The sequence below is a fragment of the Ixodes scapularis genome, unplaced genomic scaffold, assembly GCF_016920785.2.
Source record: "Ixodes scapularis isolate PalLabHiFi unplaced genomic scaffold, ASM1692078v2 PGA_scaffold11__112_contigs__length_91849675, whole genome shotgun sequence".
Classification (NCBI taxonomy): Eukaryota; Metazoa; Arthropoda; class Arachnida; order Ixodida; family Ixodidae; genus Ixodes; species Ixodes scapularis.
In genome coordinates this window covers 23,955,478-23,973,082 of record NW_024609837.1, presented here as the reverse complement: position 1 = coordinate 23,973,082, position 17,605 = coordinate 23,955,478, and the positions used below count along the sequence as shown (strand labels likewise).

The following is a 17,605-nucleotide window of genomic DNA, read 5'->3' as shown; positions in this document are numbered from 1 at the left end:
GATCCAGAGGCACGAACAGCTTCACGCACATTGCACTCGCTAGACACATACACACGGCGTCGGTTCTTGGTCGGTATCCAAGCGTGCGAAGGCACATAGACACGGCACTTCGGCGTGCCAAGGAAGCTTTGAACACGCCGCCAGCCCTTCCTTTCGACGCGTTGTGCCTTTTTCCTGCGACACTGCACTTTCGTAAAATTTTCCACGTGTTCACAACGGCAAGTCTCAACAATACACAGAGTCTTCAAAAAACTTCTTCGGCGAATGACGACGAACGAGTAGAAAACATGTCCACAGCACGCTGGAAAACTGCAGCAAAGGCTAGCAAAAACGGCAAATCGTACCCCAAGCGAGTGAAGTCCGGTGGCTTCACTTGCGCTGCAGCGAACAAGCGGGGAAGCGCGATCCAGCAATTGTCATAGATATCAGTGGGCGTGCCCATGGTGGCACGCCATTGCTAACGTGGCCGTTGCCAAGACGAAGACAAAGCCGTACACTGCGCCCAAAGGTTATCCTGGTGATATCCCACACCGCCTGCTGATAGTTACCAAACTGCAAAGGGGGAGCAAATTTGCATAGAAAGGCGAAGGAAGGAATCATACGTTTTGTTCTTAATTTCTAAGCTAGATGGCACAAGCTGCCGCCCGTTATAAACGGTAAAGCCGTTAGCATCCATACATTCATCCATCCAACGACACACCATCAGCAAGATGGCAGTGCCCCCAACAGTATTTTTCTGAGCGTTACTCGGGCCTACAAAACTTCAGTGAAATAAACCAATGGAACCTTTTCAAAAAGCTGTCTTTAGGATGTGTATTTAATTTTACTACTATTAAGGGCCCATTCACAGTGTGCCCTTTCTTACGTTAAGTTACGTTACGAACTCTTACGAAACTTACGTTACGGCCGCTTACGATCTGCGCGTTCACACTACCCTGCCGTCCGTAAGAAAGAGCCAATATAAATCCTCTGGTAATGATTATGGTCAGCCAATAGGCGTATCATCCAACACGGCTGCCGTCCGTCGTGCCCGCTGGTACACTGCTGGCTCCGCTTCGATTGCAAGAAATGCGATTGCGCTTTCGAAGAAGGGCTAAAAGCCTCGCAACATGACTGAAAGGGGGCATACCCACGGTTTTTAGCTGCGGCTTGTACATGTGTGATTGTAACATGCGCGTGTAACTACACACCCATGCAGTGTGCTCTTGATGTTCAAATTATTTAGCAAAACTTCGTTCAGCTTTCCTACCTTTAGTTCCGGCTGCTTCTGCGTCCTGCCGATCGAGTCAACACAATGCACTAGGATTGTTTCGGCTCGATCGAGCCAGAAGAAGGCTTCTAACTAGGTTGTAAATACGGAGAGTAGTGGAGGAAGAAGGCTTCAATACAGTTGATACCCCAGGGGTTGAACCTGTATTTTTATATTTGTTCAACTGGTACCATTCAAAGATATGAACCGACTAGCTCAGCTCCAACCCGTCGTAATTTACTAAAATTTGCGAGACGTAGCCATATCAACGATTACTGCGTCCCTTTAGGCTTAGGAACAGCCATATTCAGAAGACGATCTAAAAAATTAGGTGAGATTACCGCTCATGCTTTGTGATTTAATCGAGGTAAGGCAAAGCGAAAGCCTGCTGCACCGTTCGTTGCCGCTGAACGTGCGTAATAGCGCACCACTACGACAACTTTCCTCTGAAGCGAGCGATACAGGGCGCCGCCATATTTGCCTTACCTTATATTGGAGAGCAGCGCCGGGCCGCCGGGCTCCCGAGCGTAGCGCGCATGCCCAGGAGCTTCGCTTCCGCGAGTCCCGACTGGTTGAACGTAAGCGGTCGTAAGAATTCTGAAGAAAAGTTGAGCCAAGCCCAACTCCTTGCATTACGTTACGACTCGCGTTGCGTCGCTGGTTGCCATGGCCACGGGCGGTCGTAATATGTCGTAAGAGTTCGTAACGTAGCTTAACGTAAGAAATGGCACAGTGTGAACGGGCCTTTATGGGTTTAGTTTTAAGGAAACAAAAAATCAAACCTGAAAAAAAAGAAAGAAAGAAAGAAAGAAAAGAAACAGCATTCGCGCGCGCACTGAATTCCGCCTTTTGACATCGCCTCTCTTGGTTTTGTCCTTCACTAGTCTCCTCCTCTTTGTGCAGCGCACCTCCCTTTCCACTGTTTTGTCCACAGACGGACGCCGTCAGCTTTTTCTTGTAATGTGGGTACTAATTAATGCAAACGCATTAAAATGCTTCACCGATTGTGCCAAGATGGCACCGACACCGAAATGCATCTGGTGCCTAGATTGACGCCTGGCGGGCAAACAGCGTAAGTGACCAAACTAATCGGGAGAGGGCAGTCGCGTCCACCCACCGATCAGAAAAGGTCGGCCAAGCGTGCTCACGCCCATGATGAAGCGGTGGATGCCGAACGTGATGGGCAGGTGACGGTTGCCGCAGTGCTCCGCCAGGAGGACGGGGAGCGAGATGATCGGCCCGCCGGCGTTGAGCCCAAACACGAGAGCCAGAACAACGGCGTCCGACACGCCGGTGAGGAAGGTGAGGAGCACGTAGCAGACGCCCAGGCTGCCGAAGTTGATGACCAGCAGCTGCTCGCGGGTGATGCACTCGCGGTCGGTGATGTAACCGGACACCAGGCGGCTCGCCAGGTCGCCCACCGACATGGCCGCCACGGACAGGGAGGCCCATTCGTTTGTGACGTGACACACGGAGCTGATGTGGTCCACAACGGTCAGGTAGTAGCTGCTGAAGACGAAGCCGTACACCGCGCCCGTGAACAGAAGAACGTAGAAGAGCGGCTGCCACAGGAAGGGCGCCGGCCCCTCTTTGCCCTGCACAGTCGGAAGCCGAGCAGACCAACTTGGTCGTCATCACGATGTTCGCATGCAGCGTCGGTGCAGTTCCCCGCGGTTGGGATCCTGACTCGCCCAAAAAGAGAGCACGCTATATCTCTGCTTTGACTGAAGCCTATTCGAATCGGGGACCACTTTACTTTCAACTTTCAACGTTCTAGCTCACGGCACCAAACAACGACGGTATGGAGAGAGACCGGCAAAGAAAGGAGCTCACGGAGTTCTCCAGCCTCCTGCAGACCGTGGACTGGAGCGGCGCGTTCGGCACCATCGGGTCGGTGAACAGGTACCCGAGCGAGTCCAGGCTGGTGGTCAGCTCAGTCCCGTCGCTGGCCCGGCACGGGGGCAGAGAGCGGAGCACGAGGGCGCCCACCATGGCGTTGAGTACCATGGCCCCGAGGATGAGCATGGTGCCCCGCAGGCCGTACCTGTAGGCAGCATGGCCCCCATTGGGCGCTTTCGAGCCATACGGCGGATATTGTTTGTATACGCATGAGCTGATATGACTCGTGCTTCTCACGTGACTCCCGTTGATTGTACAGGGTGTCCAAAAGAGCGACGGCGGTTGTAAAAGGAGCCGGCCACATGGGCGCCCGAAAATGGCGAACGAATATTTTCACCCGAGGTATAATTAAGTGGTGCGTGCTACCTCGTCAAATTTCGAGTCGCAGCTCCGTTCCTGCGTAACTACACCGGACGGAATCTTTGATTTTTTAGAGCTTACTTTAGAAGTTCGGATAAATCAATCAGGAAAGGCTGGTGAACATGGTGGACACGGAATGTGTATTCCTCAGTCGGATCGTAAAATAAAAGTTTGAATAGCTAGCTATTTAAAACCTGGAGAGTATTTGGTTGGACCCTATATCATACCTTATCACTTGCCCACTTGTTTACCTTTTTAAATAACCCATTACAAGGAATGTTACTTATAACATCTTGAACACCCAGGACTTGGGAACAAGAAGTGGACAACGCACACAGAGGTCTATGATTACCTACAGTATCGACATCCGATCGGAGAAATGTAACTGTCAAAGGGAAATAATTAAAAAAAAAAATCTTGGTAAGGGACCTACTGCAGTGCGCCTGCTACGGCGAGGACACGTTGGTCATAAGTTTAAACATATTTACGACCGTTGAAAATTTTCGAAAATATGTAATATGTCTAAGTTTTCTCTTTAATCCATTCCGCCCCCCCCCCCCCCCCCCTTTGTCCGCCATTTCCCACGGGAGATAATTCGTCCTCCCAGGACACCACTTCTGAACGATGAAATTCACACCGTCGAAGCCTATAGCAGTCGGTGAACAATATTGATAGGCTAGGTGCTGACGCAAACATTTGCCTAAAGAGGCTTAGCTCGTGATGTGTTTCCAATTCATTAAAAATAAATAAAATTAAAACAAAAGCCATTATATCTAAATCAAAAGGCCCAGTGTGCAACTCTACTACAAAGAACTCCTTGGAAGTTGAATTTGTAAGTACTGTTAAAACATTGGGTGTAATTATTCACGAACATGTGTTACGGGACTCCCACATTAAAAACCTTACACTTAAACTCTCGAATATTGTAGATATTATGCATAAACGTCTCCATATATAAACGTTTAGTGTAAAACTTAATTTATAATGCTTTATTCAATTCTCGTATATCCTATTGTCTCCTAGCGTGGGGAACCACGACTAGTAGGAACCTTCATACACTGTATTAATTGCAGAAGAGAGAAATTCGAGTCGCAGCGAATACGTCGTATTACGCACACACTGAACCACTTTTTTTTTTATAAACATAAAGTAATAAAAATACAAGAATATTTCATACATAAGCACGCGACAGTATACGCGGCATCCCTTTAAATTTTTAACCACCCATTACCACGGATTTCTAAACTACGTGTCAAAAATACTGTATATGGAGTACATAGTGCTAGATCCTTGAGTGTACCTCGTCCTAGAACCAACTACGGGCTTCAAATGGTACCAGCATACACTACCAACAATACTAAACCTTTTAAAAGGCCAAAATGTTTGTCTACACTTAATAGAAAAACAATACGCAAAATAATCACCTCAAAAGTTTGATATTTTTTCACTTATATAGCACCGAGTGTTTCCTCCGTTTTTTCATTCAGCATTATTTTTTCATGTCGGCCGATCTGCCAGTAGGGGGCAGGGGATTTGTCAAGCTGCACTTCTGCAGATTTTGTCTCTGTCTCCGTCACACGTACGTATCACGAGAATAAATGAACAAAATGAATTGAATTGAATTGAAGTTAGCTCCCCCCCGACAACTATAGGGTGACCCAAGTCACCAGGCTCGATCTAAAATGGACCGCAAAAATCGACGCCCTCACGTAGCAATGTAAACTTTTTTGTCAAAGGTGTATTTCACAGGTCGGTTTTTTCTTGCAAAATTACAAAGCGTAGCTTGCTTTCTGTAAAAATAATAGGGCCAAGAAACTTGCCAGAGTCTACGGCGGGCGGCGACGGAGACAACCGAGTCGAGTAGCGGGGTGTGTTTGGCGTTGGTATTGATGGATGGCGCTACCTCCTTATCGCGACGGTTCGCGACCACCCATAGTTTATTAAAATGATTGTAATTTTTTTTAAATGTACCTTTGGTTAAAAAATAAATGCAAACAATAAAAACAAAACCTAAAGTAAAAAAAAAAAAAAAAAAAAACGCGTCTGCATAACGACGGCGATTTTGCTGCCAACGGATTTCGTCTGCGTGTCGTCTGCTTTCTTTCGCTGGTCGGCCACACCTTCGGACCTAGAGTAACTGTATATGCTCCGCTTGCGGAGCAGAGTACCGCAATGGTGCCATTATGGAGCCAAGCACTGCGGGAAGCCACGGTCGGTTTTCGCAGGGGCACGAAGGCGCAGACGCGAGGCGGCGTGCTGTGGCAGGCTGCGGCGCGCTGCGGAAGGAAAATAGTGCGGCGACGAGCCGCGTATGCGCCGTGATCGTTGACCCTTCGCTTCCTGTTTCCCTCTCGATTGCAAAAAGCGCACCCCCTGCTTTTAAACGGGAGCTCGCCGACTAGCCAAGATAGCCGGATGTGCCGGTCGCGTATCGGTATCGCGTATCACTCCGCGAGAGCCGCAGACGCGAGCAACGCGATCGTCGACCGTGTCGTCTGCTTCACATACCTTGAAAACGGATGTACCAAAACATCGCCCACGTTATAAAGAACGGGATTGTACTGTACCCAGTTGATACACATAATGTTTAATGACTTAGGAAGCTTTCGGTTCGTTCGATTTTGGACTAGGATCTATATTTTGCGAACGCAAAGCGGAAAATATGTTGCCCCCGAAACGCGGCGCTCTGGAAGGCCGCTTTCCCGCACGAAGGTCGGATCCAGTTCTGCCCACGTGACCACTCCTCTATTCGGACCCTGGTGCGGACGCCATCTATCAACACGAACGCCAAACACACCCCGCTACTCGACTTAATCGTCTGCGTCGCCGTCCGCCGTTGACCCTTGCAAGTTATTTGGCCCTATTTTTTACAGAAACGGAGCTACGCTTTGTAATTTTTCAAGAAAAAACCTACCTCTGAAATACACCTTTGACGAAAAGTTTAGATTGCTACGTGCAGGCGTCGATTTTTACGGTTCATTTTAGATCGAACCTGGTGACTTGGGTCACCCTACACTGTTCCGGAAGTTCGACTTCGGGACCCCACTCCTGCAAACTTCGCACTGCTTTGAGGGGGGAATCGCTCCAAGTTGCGCTCTCGAAGGGCAGCCGTACCAGTCGTTGAGGTTGGCGAGCAGAGGCGGAAAGAACATGCTGCCCAGCGAAGCACCCGCGTAGTTGAGGCCCGTCGCCGACGCCTTCCGCCGCACGAAGTAGCCGTTCAGCACCACCACGTTAGTGCAGATGGCCGTGCCGGCGGCCGCTCCTGGAATGCGTTGGTCCCCTTAGACGTCATGAAGGCCGCGCACTGCCTGGAGTGCCACAACGCTGCCTATAAAGGGTCTCTGACTGGCGTGATTAGCGTCCGATAGCTCCGTCCGTTTACATCAAAAATGGTCTTCAAGTGGCAACAAATGACGCCACAAGAAACCGGAGTGTCGAGCTGTCCAGAGCCGTGTATATTGGGAGAGTTTGGCCAATAGGCGGAGCAAAGGCCGCCGCTAGCGCTGAATGCTCCCCCAGCGGTTAGAGCGTAAACTAAAGGTGCGACACAGCGTCGACCAATCAGCAGACCGCGACGTCACGATATTGAAGACGACATTTAAAGAAGGGTTCCGTCTCTGAAATAGAAGCGTTCCGTCTCGGCGTCTCGGTGACAGTTTTCTCTGGGCCGGTTTGCTAGAACAGTGCCGTCACCTCGGTGGCTCCGAGGCGAGAGCGTCGGCCTACGGATTCCCATGTGGCGGGTTCGAATCCCGGCCGAGGTGCCCGCAATATGACGGAGGCTTATTGCGGAGAAGACGCCGAGTAACCGAGCTTTCGGTTGCACATCAAAAGATCCCCAGGTGGTCGAAATTAATCCTCAGTCCTCCGCTGGGGCGTGCCAGATGCCCGCCGTTGGTTTGGCACGTAAAACCCTCAAATTTGACTTTTGCTAGAACAGTGCCTCAGCTGAGACTGGCTAAAAGAAAACAGCACGAAGGGTGGGGCGCACGAGACGTGGCTTGAGTCCCGCTCAACTCGTGCGTTGGCTTTGGTAGTGCTTTCTTTTCCCCAGTCTCAGCTGAGACGCTGTTCCTAGCAAGTCGGCCCTGGTTTGGAACGCACGATCGTTTATTCTACGGTTGAATAGGGACGTGACGAAACCCTCTCATGAGCCAAGTTTTCAGTCACCAAGAGTTATATCTTCTTACCCGAGTGACGTTAAAACGGCTTCAATTAGTCGAGTTGAATTTTTAGAGCACATGATCACCGCTAAGGGCTGTTCCGCGGCCTGTGGTTGGCCCCGAGATGCTCGCCTATTCAAACCAATGTATGGCCAAACTCTCCCAAGACACGGCTCTGGTGCTGTCGGATGTCGCCCGATTCTGGTAGTTGGCTTGTAGGAATTCCGGCAAGAAAGAATGCAAGATGTTTTAGGCTTTTGCTTTAGAACAGTTAAGGCCCTGTCACATTGAGGAAACACGGCGGAAACATGAACAAAACATGTTTCTCAACAGTCGGGAAACATGTCGGCTGTCGGCTCTGTTGCCCGACAACCCTGTCACATTGAGGAAACAGCAACACAACATGGACGACAGCGACAGTGTTGTCTCGGTGTGACAGCTTTTGGCAACGGAAACCTCGACAACTTGTGTCGGACGACACGTGTTGCCCATTTCGGTGGCTGAGCGAATTTTTTTCCAGCAACACGGCAACATCTATATTTTTCTGTACAGATAGTCGCACGAGAATACTTGTTGATGCACCTTGTTGATGCACTCTTGCGAGCCACTCGCTGGTTCATTTTGAACGCGGCTTCTTGCGCGGCGGCAGCTGATCGTCAGAATCATCTGAATCGATGGCACAAAGAAGCACCAAAGCAGAAGCTGCTGCTGTGGCCGGCGCGTATGCCATCCTGCAAGGGTCTAGCCCTGTAGCAGAACGCAACCGCCAAATCCAGAGAACACGAGATGGTTCGCGCGGCTGATGAATCGACTACGATAGAGCGACGTCCATGAGACGGCGATCCAAAATGGCAACGATTCAAGGGGCGAGCGGAGCCAGCGGATCTGAGCCTAGCCGCCTATACTTCGTTTCAGCCTCGGTCCAGACGCAGCCGATGCTACAAGCGCGAGCATCTGGCCCAGAACAGTGCTTGCACTGCACGAGCGCGTGTGCTTGGCAGGGATGCTGAAAGCCCGGAGCTCGCGCTTGTAGCTTAGCCGAGCCGGCCGGGCAGACGAGGGCGAGAGAGAGAGGGAGGCAGCGCGCAGGAGAGGAGGCAATTTGTGTTCTTCCAACACGCTTTCTCGGTTTGACAGGATGTTCCCCGAGTGTCGGAGAACAAGTTGGGAAACATGGTTTTCGGACGACAGCGACATGTTTCCGGACTGTTGCTGTTTCCGCAATGTGACAGGGTCCCCGAAAACATGTTTTCCTCGTGTTGAAGGACAAAGTTCTCCGACTGTTTCCGCAGTGTGACAGGGCCTTTACTGCTGCAGACGCCGGCACGTGCGGCGCGTGGAACATCATTTTCTGCATTCTCCTCTTGGGTAATTTAGCAGTAGGTCTGTTCAGTAGATTAGTTATCAATTGGCACCATCTTCAAGATCAGTAGACTCTCAGGTAGATAATAAAGGTTTCTCAAAGATTTGCTGCAGTGCGACCCGCGTCGGCCATGTCTACGCTCGCACTGCCATCTCTTTGTCGTCGTTCCATGCGCTTGCGTGCCTAGTTTCCTTTTCCTCCGCTCTCCCGGGGTGGCGGTCCCGTCGCGCGTGTCTAGTTTCCTCCGGCTCCCCGGGGCGGGTCTGTGTTGTGTGCTAAACAGCTTCGCTGGTCGTGCACCTCCACAGAGTGGAATGGCTCATGATTTTTTTTTTTGAATACGGTAAATGCAACATCCCGAACGTGTTCCAGGCATCACAGTGCCACGCCGTTATTTAGAACCGACGTTCTGCCACTTTGTCTCGTCATGGGAGCGCCGACGCTCGTTGGTTGTTGCGTTGTACAAGAAAAAACAATATTCTTAGGAAAAAAAAAAGTACACCTCGTAGGTAATCCAGGGAATATTCGAGTATGCACAAAATGCTCAGTCGGTCAGCTCTTTCGCCCGTGTCTAAGGAACCAACAGGCGCCAGAGTGGGAGATGACGCCGTTCGAAGAGAAAACGCGTCCCACAGGTTCCATGGTTTCACCAAAAGTCGTACAAACAATACAACCTTCTAGAAACCACTGTTTGTCAATACCTTGCGTGTAAAAGGAAGGGGAGATGAAGCCCCTTTTATCGAACTCGTTTTAATGCCGCGGTTTTATGCGAATTTTTTCATAAGCATACCTATCTCTAGTGCAGCGAAGTGTGCCGAGAGTGCAAGAAAGTGTGCGAGCCCCTCGATGATCTACGCCTCGACGGTTTTAGTACCCCGAGTTCCGCAATGCGCGGAGCAGACGAGCATGTCGCAGCATTCTCTCGAACATCGTTCAATGGAACGACCAGCATCATCGGCTACCGCGCTATTATGGTGAAGTAACAAAGCTGGTTGAATATCGTAACAAGTGCTTCAGAAGAAGAATCCTCCTGTACACCTAGGAGTGGCTACCTAAGTTTCTTTTAAAACCTACAGAGTCGTCTTCTGCCAGGAAGAAAATCGGTCCCAGTTTCCATCTCTCCATTCCCTCTCTTCTCTCCTCCTCCTCTCTCCAGAGGAGCCTGCCTCTGAGCAACTCTGAGCTGCACTGCGCGAAAAGAAAGAGTGTCTCCCTCTTTCTCGAATGGAGAGGATGAATTTCGGAGAGTTTCCTTCAACAAAGTGGAAAGTTGGGCGAGTTGGTTGATGGTCATATTGAATGGGTTAACACAGCGCAAAAAAGACGAAGGACCAGTAAAAGGAAACACAAAGACACAGCGCTGACTTACAACTGAAATATTTACTGCTGCGCCATTCAGCAAGTAAACTTGAAGGGAGACAAACATAAAAGCAATCGGCCCGAAAACACGTCATCCTCCACTCAAGCCGACACGTGGCTAGCCCGACATAAAAATAAGTATGCTCGGAGACTGACGAAGCTTTTTTTATTGCCAACCATGACGCAGGCAAGTGTATTAGTGTTCCATCACTTGCTCTAGTTAGTGATGAAATGAATTTTATCAGAAAGGCGGGGAAATACGTGTAGCCACGTGTCGGCTTGAGTGGAGGATGACGTGTTTTCGGGCCGATTTCTTTTATGTTTGTCTCCCTTCAAGTTTACTTGCTGAATGGCGCAGCAGTAAATATTTCAGTTGTAAGTCAGCGCTGTGTCTGTGTGTTTTCTTTTACTGGTCCTTCGTCTTTTTTGCGCTGTTTTAACCCATTCAATATGAGTTTCCTTCTTTCTGGCAGCACGTCGTTTTTTTAATGGACTTAGCATCTTCAGGTATTTGATGCTTAATAATCTTCTCATAATTGTCATTTGCCAATAGGGTTTCGTCACAATCCAATAGCATCGTACCAAAAAAAAACAAAACAAAACCCAAAGAAAAGGGACAGAGGGGATGACGAACCACCCTTCCGCAAATTTGTACTAGAAAGGTCTAAAATATCCGGGTGTGTGTGTCAAAAAGGGGGGGGGGGGGGGGGAGATGGCAGGGGATGATTTCCCACATTTCCTCCTCACTTTCCCATTTCCCGACCACTTTCGACCCCTCCCCTACAGTCGGTTCCAATGTACAAACAATAAGACTCTGACATGACAACCCAAGTGATTACTGCTGGGTACCTCACCGAATATGAGACCGACGAAGACGTGGTAACTGACGAGATTGTCCCAGACGAAGCAAGCGATGGCACTCAGAGAGGCACTCAGCGTAGCAGCCATGATCATAGTCCGACCGTCGAAATACTGCAACATGATTCCGGCCACGAGTCCTGCGCAGAGAGTCCCGTAAGAATACATTACGCTGAGAATACCGTTCTCACACATTGAGATCCTTGATCGGGGAACAACGTTGGCATCCGTAGTCAGGGGCCCCGCGTGCACTGGGACGGCAAACGTTTTGCTAAGGTTGTCCCGGTAGGAGGGGCATTTTTTGCGCTGATTGCGTCCCTCGCCTAGATGGGATCCAACAAAAACTAAGAAGGTATGCCCCTACTAAATAGCACACGTCACAAATCCAGAGCCTGAATTGCGAACCTTGAAAGCAGCTGACAGTGATGGCGATCTCGAAGGGCCAGGAGGCCGACCGGCGGCTGATCCTGAAGTTTGCCACGAGGCTGACCAGGAGTACGCCCGAGCTGCGAAGCACTATGGTGGACCAGGCCTGGACCCAGCCGCACGTGAGGGCCACGAACCAAGCGTACCGGCTGTCAACCAGATGGACTCTCGAGCTTTCCGGGTCGGGCTGCTGGCACGAACGGCCTGCCGTAGCTGAAAAGCCCGCCTGCATCCCACCGCAGCCTTTTATAGCCCAGTGTATACGTCTCACAAAATTGAGCCCCGATGTTGAGGTGTCTGACGTCGTGCGGCGAACGCATCCGTGTTGTCGAATACGTCGAATGTAAGTAAACCCCCCCCCCCCCCCCCCCTCTATAGTCAGGTTTCAACGTCTCTAAAACACTTCCTCTAAGACACGCGTAAATCATGGCAGCTCATTCCAACCGCCAGATCCAACTACCCTCGAGCTACCACTTCTTTCTCCTCAACCCGGTGGCTCGGCTGTGCGTGGCAACGGTCGACGAGTCTCGTCGGCCAACCCGATACCTTACAATCCACCCCCCTTAGATTAAATGTTCAGCCGGTCTTCACAAAACTTCAGCAGCTGGTCAGCACGTGCCAGTCCTACTGGTCGACCAGTATTGCGGTCCTTCAAGCGATAGTCGTTCAGCCCCACTTTCCCCACTACCACGAATGGCCCCGAGCGTCTCGGTGCCAATTTTGCCGCCACGCCCTTTCTGGCATCGCTTAGAATGTGCAGATCACGGAGAACTAGATCACCGATCCTAAAGTTACACTGTCGTCGATTCTGTCGTAGTAGCGGCGCTGCTGCTCTTGGGCTCTTCTCTGGTTCTCTAGCGCAAACTCGTGTGCGTCTTGCAGCCTAGATGTCACCTCTGCCACGAAGCCTGGAGCTCGACTGTCTGGTGTAGGAAGTTGACCGGGGTTTTGTTCCCATGGTTTGCGGAGCTGGCGCCCATAGCACAGAAAAGCTGGCGTGTACCCTTGTGGCATATGAATGCAGTCTTGGGGATATCCTCGCGGCGGACAGGAATCTGGAGGAAACCTTGGGACAGGTCGAAGCTTGTGAACCACTGAGCTCTGCCTAACTCTGCCAGTACCCAGTCCGTCCGTGGCATTGGGTATACCGGAACTTGGGTTTTAGCATTGAGCGGCCGGTAATCAACAGCTAGTCGGTATCCTCCCGACTTCTTCGCAACCAGGACTGGGGCACAGGACCACTGGCTCGAGCTGGGTTGTATCAAGTCCTGCTGCAGCAGATCTTCGATACAGGAATCCATAATCTGCCTTTTGTGAGCCTTGACCGGGCGAAGCCTGCAGCGAATCGGCGCAGAATTTCCAGTGTTGATGCTGTGCTCCATCAGTCCCGTGCAGCCAGGACGTTTGTCAAATAGTGTGCAAAACTTTCCCAGCATGGTTAAGACATCCGGATGCTTTGCATAGTCAACGTCAGGATTGTCAGCGTGCAGCAGATGTCAATCATCTGTAGGCATCTTCTTGTTATGGTAGGCCTGACGCCGGTCATTTTCTCGTAGGAACTGATCATCCGCAGGATGTTCTCTCTGCACACAAGGGCCTTCACTTGACTCGGCGAACAATCGCTCTAAGCTATACACTTGTTCGTTATTGGCCTGATCGGACTCTTCTCTTTGGATTTCACCCTTGGAAAACGGAATACGCTTCTGTTGTTCAGACCCGATCGTCCAAACGCTCGAAGAAATGTGTATGGAGATGCCGGTAGCGTTAAGAAAGTCTCTGCCTAGCACTATGTCCCTGCAAAGGCCTGGCATGTAGAGGAATCACTGCTTACGTGATCCCCCTGCCCAATGCACTCGGCATCGTACGGAGCTTGTTGTCTGAGACCAACCGGCTCCAAGACGAAGGCAGTGCTGCTCTTCTCGAACACTCGCTCCTCCAGCCACCGCTGTCGCAATAGCTGCATTTCCTGCAAGACTGACGCTTGACCCGGTGTCCAGGAGAGCGCAAAAGATTCTGTCCCCTATGCGAAGCTCCAGAAGCGGCTCTTTTCCACCGGCTGCTGCAGCTACCTGCACTGACATGTAGACGCCTGCCGGTGCGGCGTCTACTGTCTGCCGTTTCCCGGACAACTCGCTTGCATATGCCCGGGCTCGTTGCAGCGAAAACAGTGAGGCCAGCCCCGGCCCCGGCGCGCTCTCGTAGGGCACTCGCGTGACATGTGTCCCACACCCCCGCCCCGGTGACACTGTAGCTGGCGATCATAGCTGTTTTCCTGGGGCACGGCTTGCTGTCGGACTGGGCTGCCGAGACTGCCGAAACCCATCTGGGACGGTGCTACGCTGTGAGCCTCGACAGCACCGAGATGGTCCCTGTAGTACGAAGGTTGCAGGGCCGCCGGATGCAGGCACCAGGGGTACGCGCTTGGAGCAGCGAGGGTGGGCGTGGTCCAGGCTGCTACACTCCGATCCGTCACCGGAACTGGACGAGTCACTGGCGTCGCCGTTCGAGTCACCGGAACTAGGCGAGGCACTGGCGTCGTTGTTCGACTTTGGAACACCAAGTCCCGGGCCACTTGGTTTGAAAGTTGGGGAGGGGGCACGTATTAAAGACGTCGCCACACGCGCTCCATTAATCCATCGGCAGCGTCGGCGAGTTCCTTGAGCGTGGCGAAGGTCCTTCCTTCAACGAGATCCCGGAACTGCGGGTGCATCTGTCGGAGTACCCTCTCCACCTTCTGCGCATCTGTCACAGGCTCGCCGATCCTGTCGTAGTAACTGCTGATGACATATGAACTGCTTCAGGTTTTCCTCGGGGTGTTGAATTCGCTTCCGCAGTTCCTCTTTCAGTCGCTTCTTCTTGTCCACCGGCGCAAACTGACTATGGAACGCGGTGACGAAGCTGCCCCCGCTCGTAAACTCCCCCGCGAAGCGAAACCACAGCTTGGCACTTCCGTCGAGAACTGCGGGTACGACACGGCTGATGCGATCCTCTGGCTTGACTCCGTGGATTAGGCAGTAACTCTCGAGCTTCTCTATGAACCCTTCTGATGACTGTAGATCTCCAAAGCCAGAAAACCTGGGAGGCTGTCAGGTTTCAACGTCTCTTAAACACTTCCTCTAAGACACCCGTAAATCATGGCAGCTCATTCCAACCGTCAGATCCAACTACCCTCGAGCTACCACTTCTTTCTCCTCAACCCGGTCGCTCGGCTGTGCGTGGCAACGGTCGACGAGTCTCGTCGGCCAACCCGATACCTTACAATATTAACAAAAATGTACAAGCTTGCCTTTAGTAAAAAAGAAAAAAAGCGGAGCTATGGTACGATTTGCTACTATCTTGCTTCTGTAACGATTCAACGGCTTCAGGATGTACATACGTGGCTGTTGGTCCAAGCTTCGCCCCGCGCAAAAAGAGAGAAAGAAGGGCGTTAATCTTGGCTTCTGTGCCCCCGAAGGGAGCAACGAGGGAAACACCAGAGATGCCGCCTTTCCCGCCGAATGTCCGCTCTGCGAATGTCGCTTCGCTGTGGTGCACCGATGCCACGGGGGAAGCACATCCAACGCAGACAGAAGAGCCGAAACCGCCCTACAGACGTAGGTTGCTTTCTGCTACCGGGCCGTTAGATCTCGTTGAAAATATCCGCAAATTACTACCGTATCTTTTTAGCCTTAAGAAAAGCGGTCGGGTAGTCTCGTGGATTTACTTAAAATCTCGCGCGCTTTCTGTAAGGTGCGGGGGAAACACGAAGACTGCCTCATGGAAACCACGCGATGGGAACACGCTCTACAACTTCTGGATTGGAGGGTTTGCGCGCATATTAATATTTAGAAGTTTGTTCAATTATGCGTGTTAATGAACTAATTTGGCACACCGGAAACACAACAAATTTAGTCGCTCATTAGGGCAATACTGAGTTGATTCGACAAGTGTAGCGTGTACAAGCCTCTTTTTTTTTTTTGTCTTAGCACAAGTTAGCTTAAACACCCTGTATACATGAGTGTTACTTCCATCCATACCGAGGTGTAAGAAAGTCGGTTTTTATCAAATCAGATATGTTTTATTTAAATCACCGTAGCCAGAAAACAAAGTTCTTCTTTATCACTCTGTATCTTTAAAAGTGACATATTGATTTATAAATGTGCCCGATCACAGGAAACAATACGTAAGAAAAGATTGATGAACATTGAAGCTTTTTAAAGTAAATTTAATACGCTACTTTTATCGAGGCAATCCCGCGTACTAGAACAAAAGCAGCTTATTTTTTTAGTTCGTGAAAAAACTGTATTTGCTTTTTCTTTCGTGGTCACATTTCCTCGCAATATGACATTCCTTTTCTTTATTTTGTTTCTTTGTTTCGCGTTTTTATTTATTCGCAGTAGGGCATTACGTAAGCCAAAAACCAAGCAAAACGTACAAAAAAAAAATCTCGACGCTTTGATTTGTTTAGAAGAGTTGTTAGCTTGGTTCTTTGATTGAAATACAAAACAAGTGCACATTGCAAGCATCAAATGACAGGAAAGCAGTAAACAAAAAGCATTTGGAGGATTATTTTGGGGGAAAGGTTGGACTTAAATCATCATAGTAAAACAGGTGTGATTTAGGTTACAATTTAAATCATCTTGATTTTTATTCTCTACCCTAATGCGTACGCACGTAGAGATGATGTTCACAAGGTGCTATATTTGAGAGCGGCGTTAACAGCGCATTTTCAGAACGGGCCCCCACTTATCTTGTATAAATAACAACATTGCACTTTGCGAAAGCGTTGTCGAAGCTCATGGCAAGCTCGCACAGGGCAGCAGAGCACTCTACTATGGCCGACAGCAAACAATATTCACAGAGCATTCACTGGGCGCCATATTTGAGTGCACTCTTTACTGTGCACGCTAACCGCCCATTCACACTGGAAGCGGATCCGCGTTCGCCAAGCGGTTGCGAACGCGGTTGTATAAAGATCCAGTACAATTGCACTCGCATTTTTTATCATAAAATGCGCGTGCAATTGTACTGGATCTTTATACAACAGCGTTCGCAACCGCTTGGCGAACGCGGATCCGCTTCCAGTGTGAATGGGCGGTAAGAACGAGCTCAGAGTTGTAGTAGTTGTAGCGTAAAGACTGCAAAGGCCGGCAGTCTCGATGCTGTGGATGTGGAATGCACGTTGAAAAAAGAACGACGGAAGCTCACCGTTAACACGCGCTCAGCAGCGACGGGCGTATACCGGCAGCGAATACAATGCGTGTTTTCGCGGAGTTGCATGGCGGTTCCGCTATAGTGCAGGATTTTCCGAGCTTCGAGAAGTGGCGCCCGTCGGCGTAAAGGCACCAACGGCCGTCGTCTCTATCTTACTTGGGGTTCGACGTTCGTCCCTCGTCGATGATGTTGGGGGCCGCGTGACGATCTGCGCCCCGTGAGACGTCCCAGACGTGCCTCCGAGTCGATTTCTGGAAAGCGTTTTGGGCTGCTCGAAGAGGACGACAACGCGCCTTCATAACTAGCGGTGGAAACTCGCTCCGCGGAATTCCTTGCGGCTGTTGGCATTCTGCTAGCATGCTAGCTTGTCTTCTGAGCACGCTCACTAGTCAGTTACTTACTTCTTCTTCAGACACCCCACTTTTTCAGTCCGGGACGAAACGGACGAAAACTATTTCCCTGCAGAATGCGTTTTGTTTGCGATAGACGTTACATGGTGCACGAGACGTTGCACGAGACGTTACATGCCCCTTGCCACTAAAGTCAGAGAAAAAAATTTCCTCCTAAATTTAGCGGGATTGAATGGGCGCCTTTTCGGAAATCATCATATGGGCGGACGAAGAGCGTGCAGACCACGAACCTCTCGTTTTGAAAGCAGGTCACGGCTGCTCGTGAATTCATGGAACATGTTTTCATACCAAAGCCTCCGGAACTGTGACTTAAAAAAAAGAA

General features: G+C 50.4%; 1 protein-coding gene across 1 annotated transcript; it reads right to left on the bottom strand.

Moving 5' to 3' along the window:
- Positions 1-2,025: 2,025 nt before the first annotated feature.
- On the bottom strand, positions 2,026-11,422 carry LOC121835176 (monocarboxylate transporter 12-like). The gene is made up of 5 exons (XM_042289154.1): positions 11,251-11,422; positions 6,623-6,773; positions 3,083-3,293; positions 2,398-2,844; positions 2,026-2,031 (listed from the first exon to the last, which is right to left on the bottom strand). Exons 1-5 carry the CDS (start codon positions 11,420-11,422, stop codon positions 2,026-2,028), a joined length of 987 nt encoding a protein of 328 aa, XP_042145088.1.
- Positions 11,423-17,605: the final 6,183 nt, after the last annotated feature.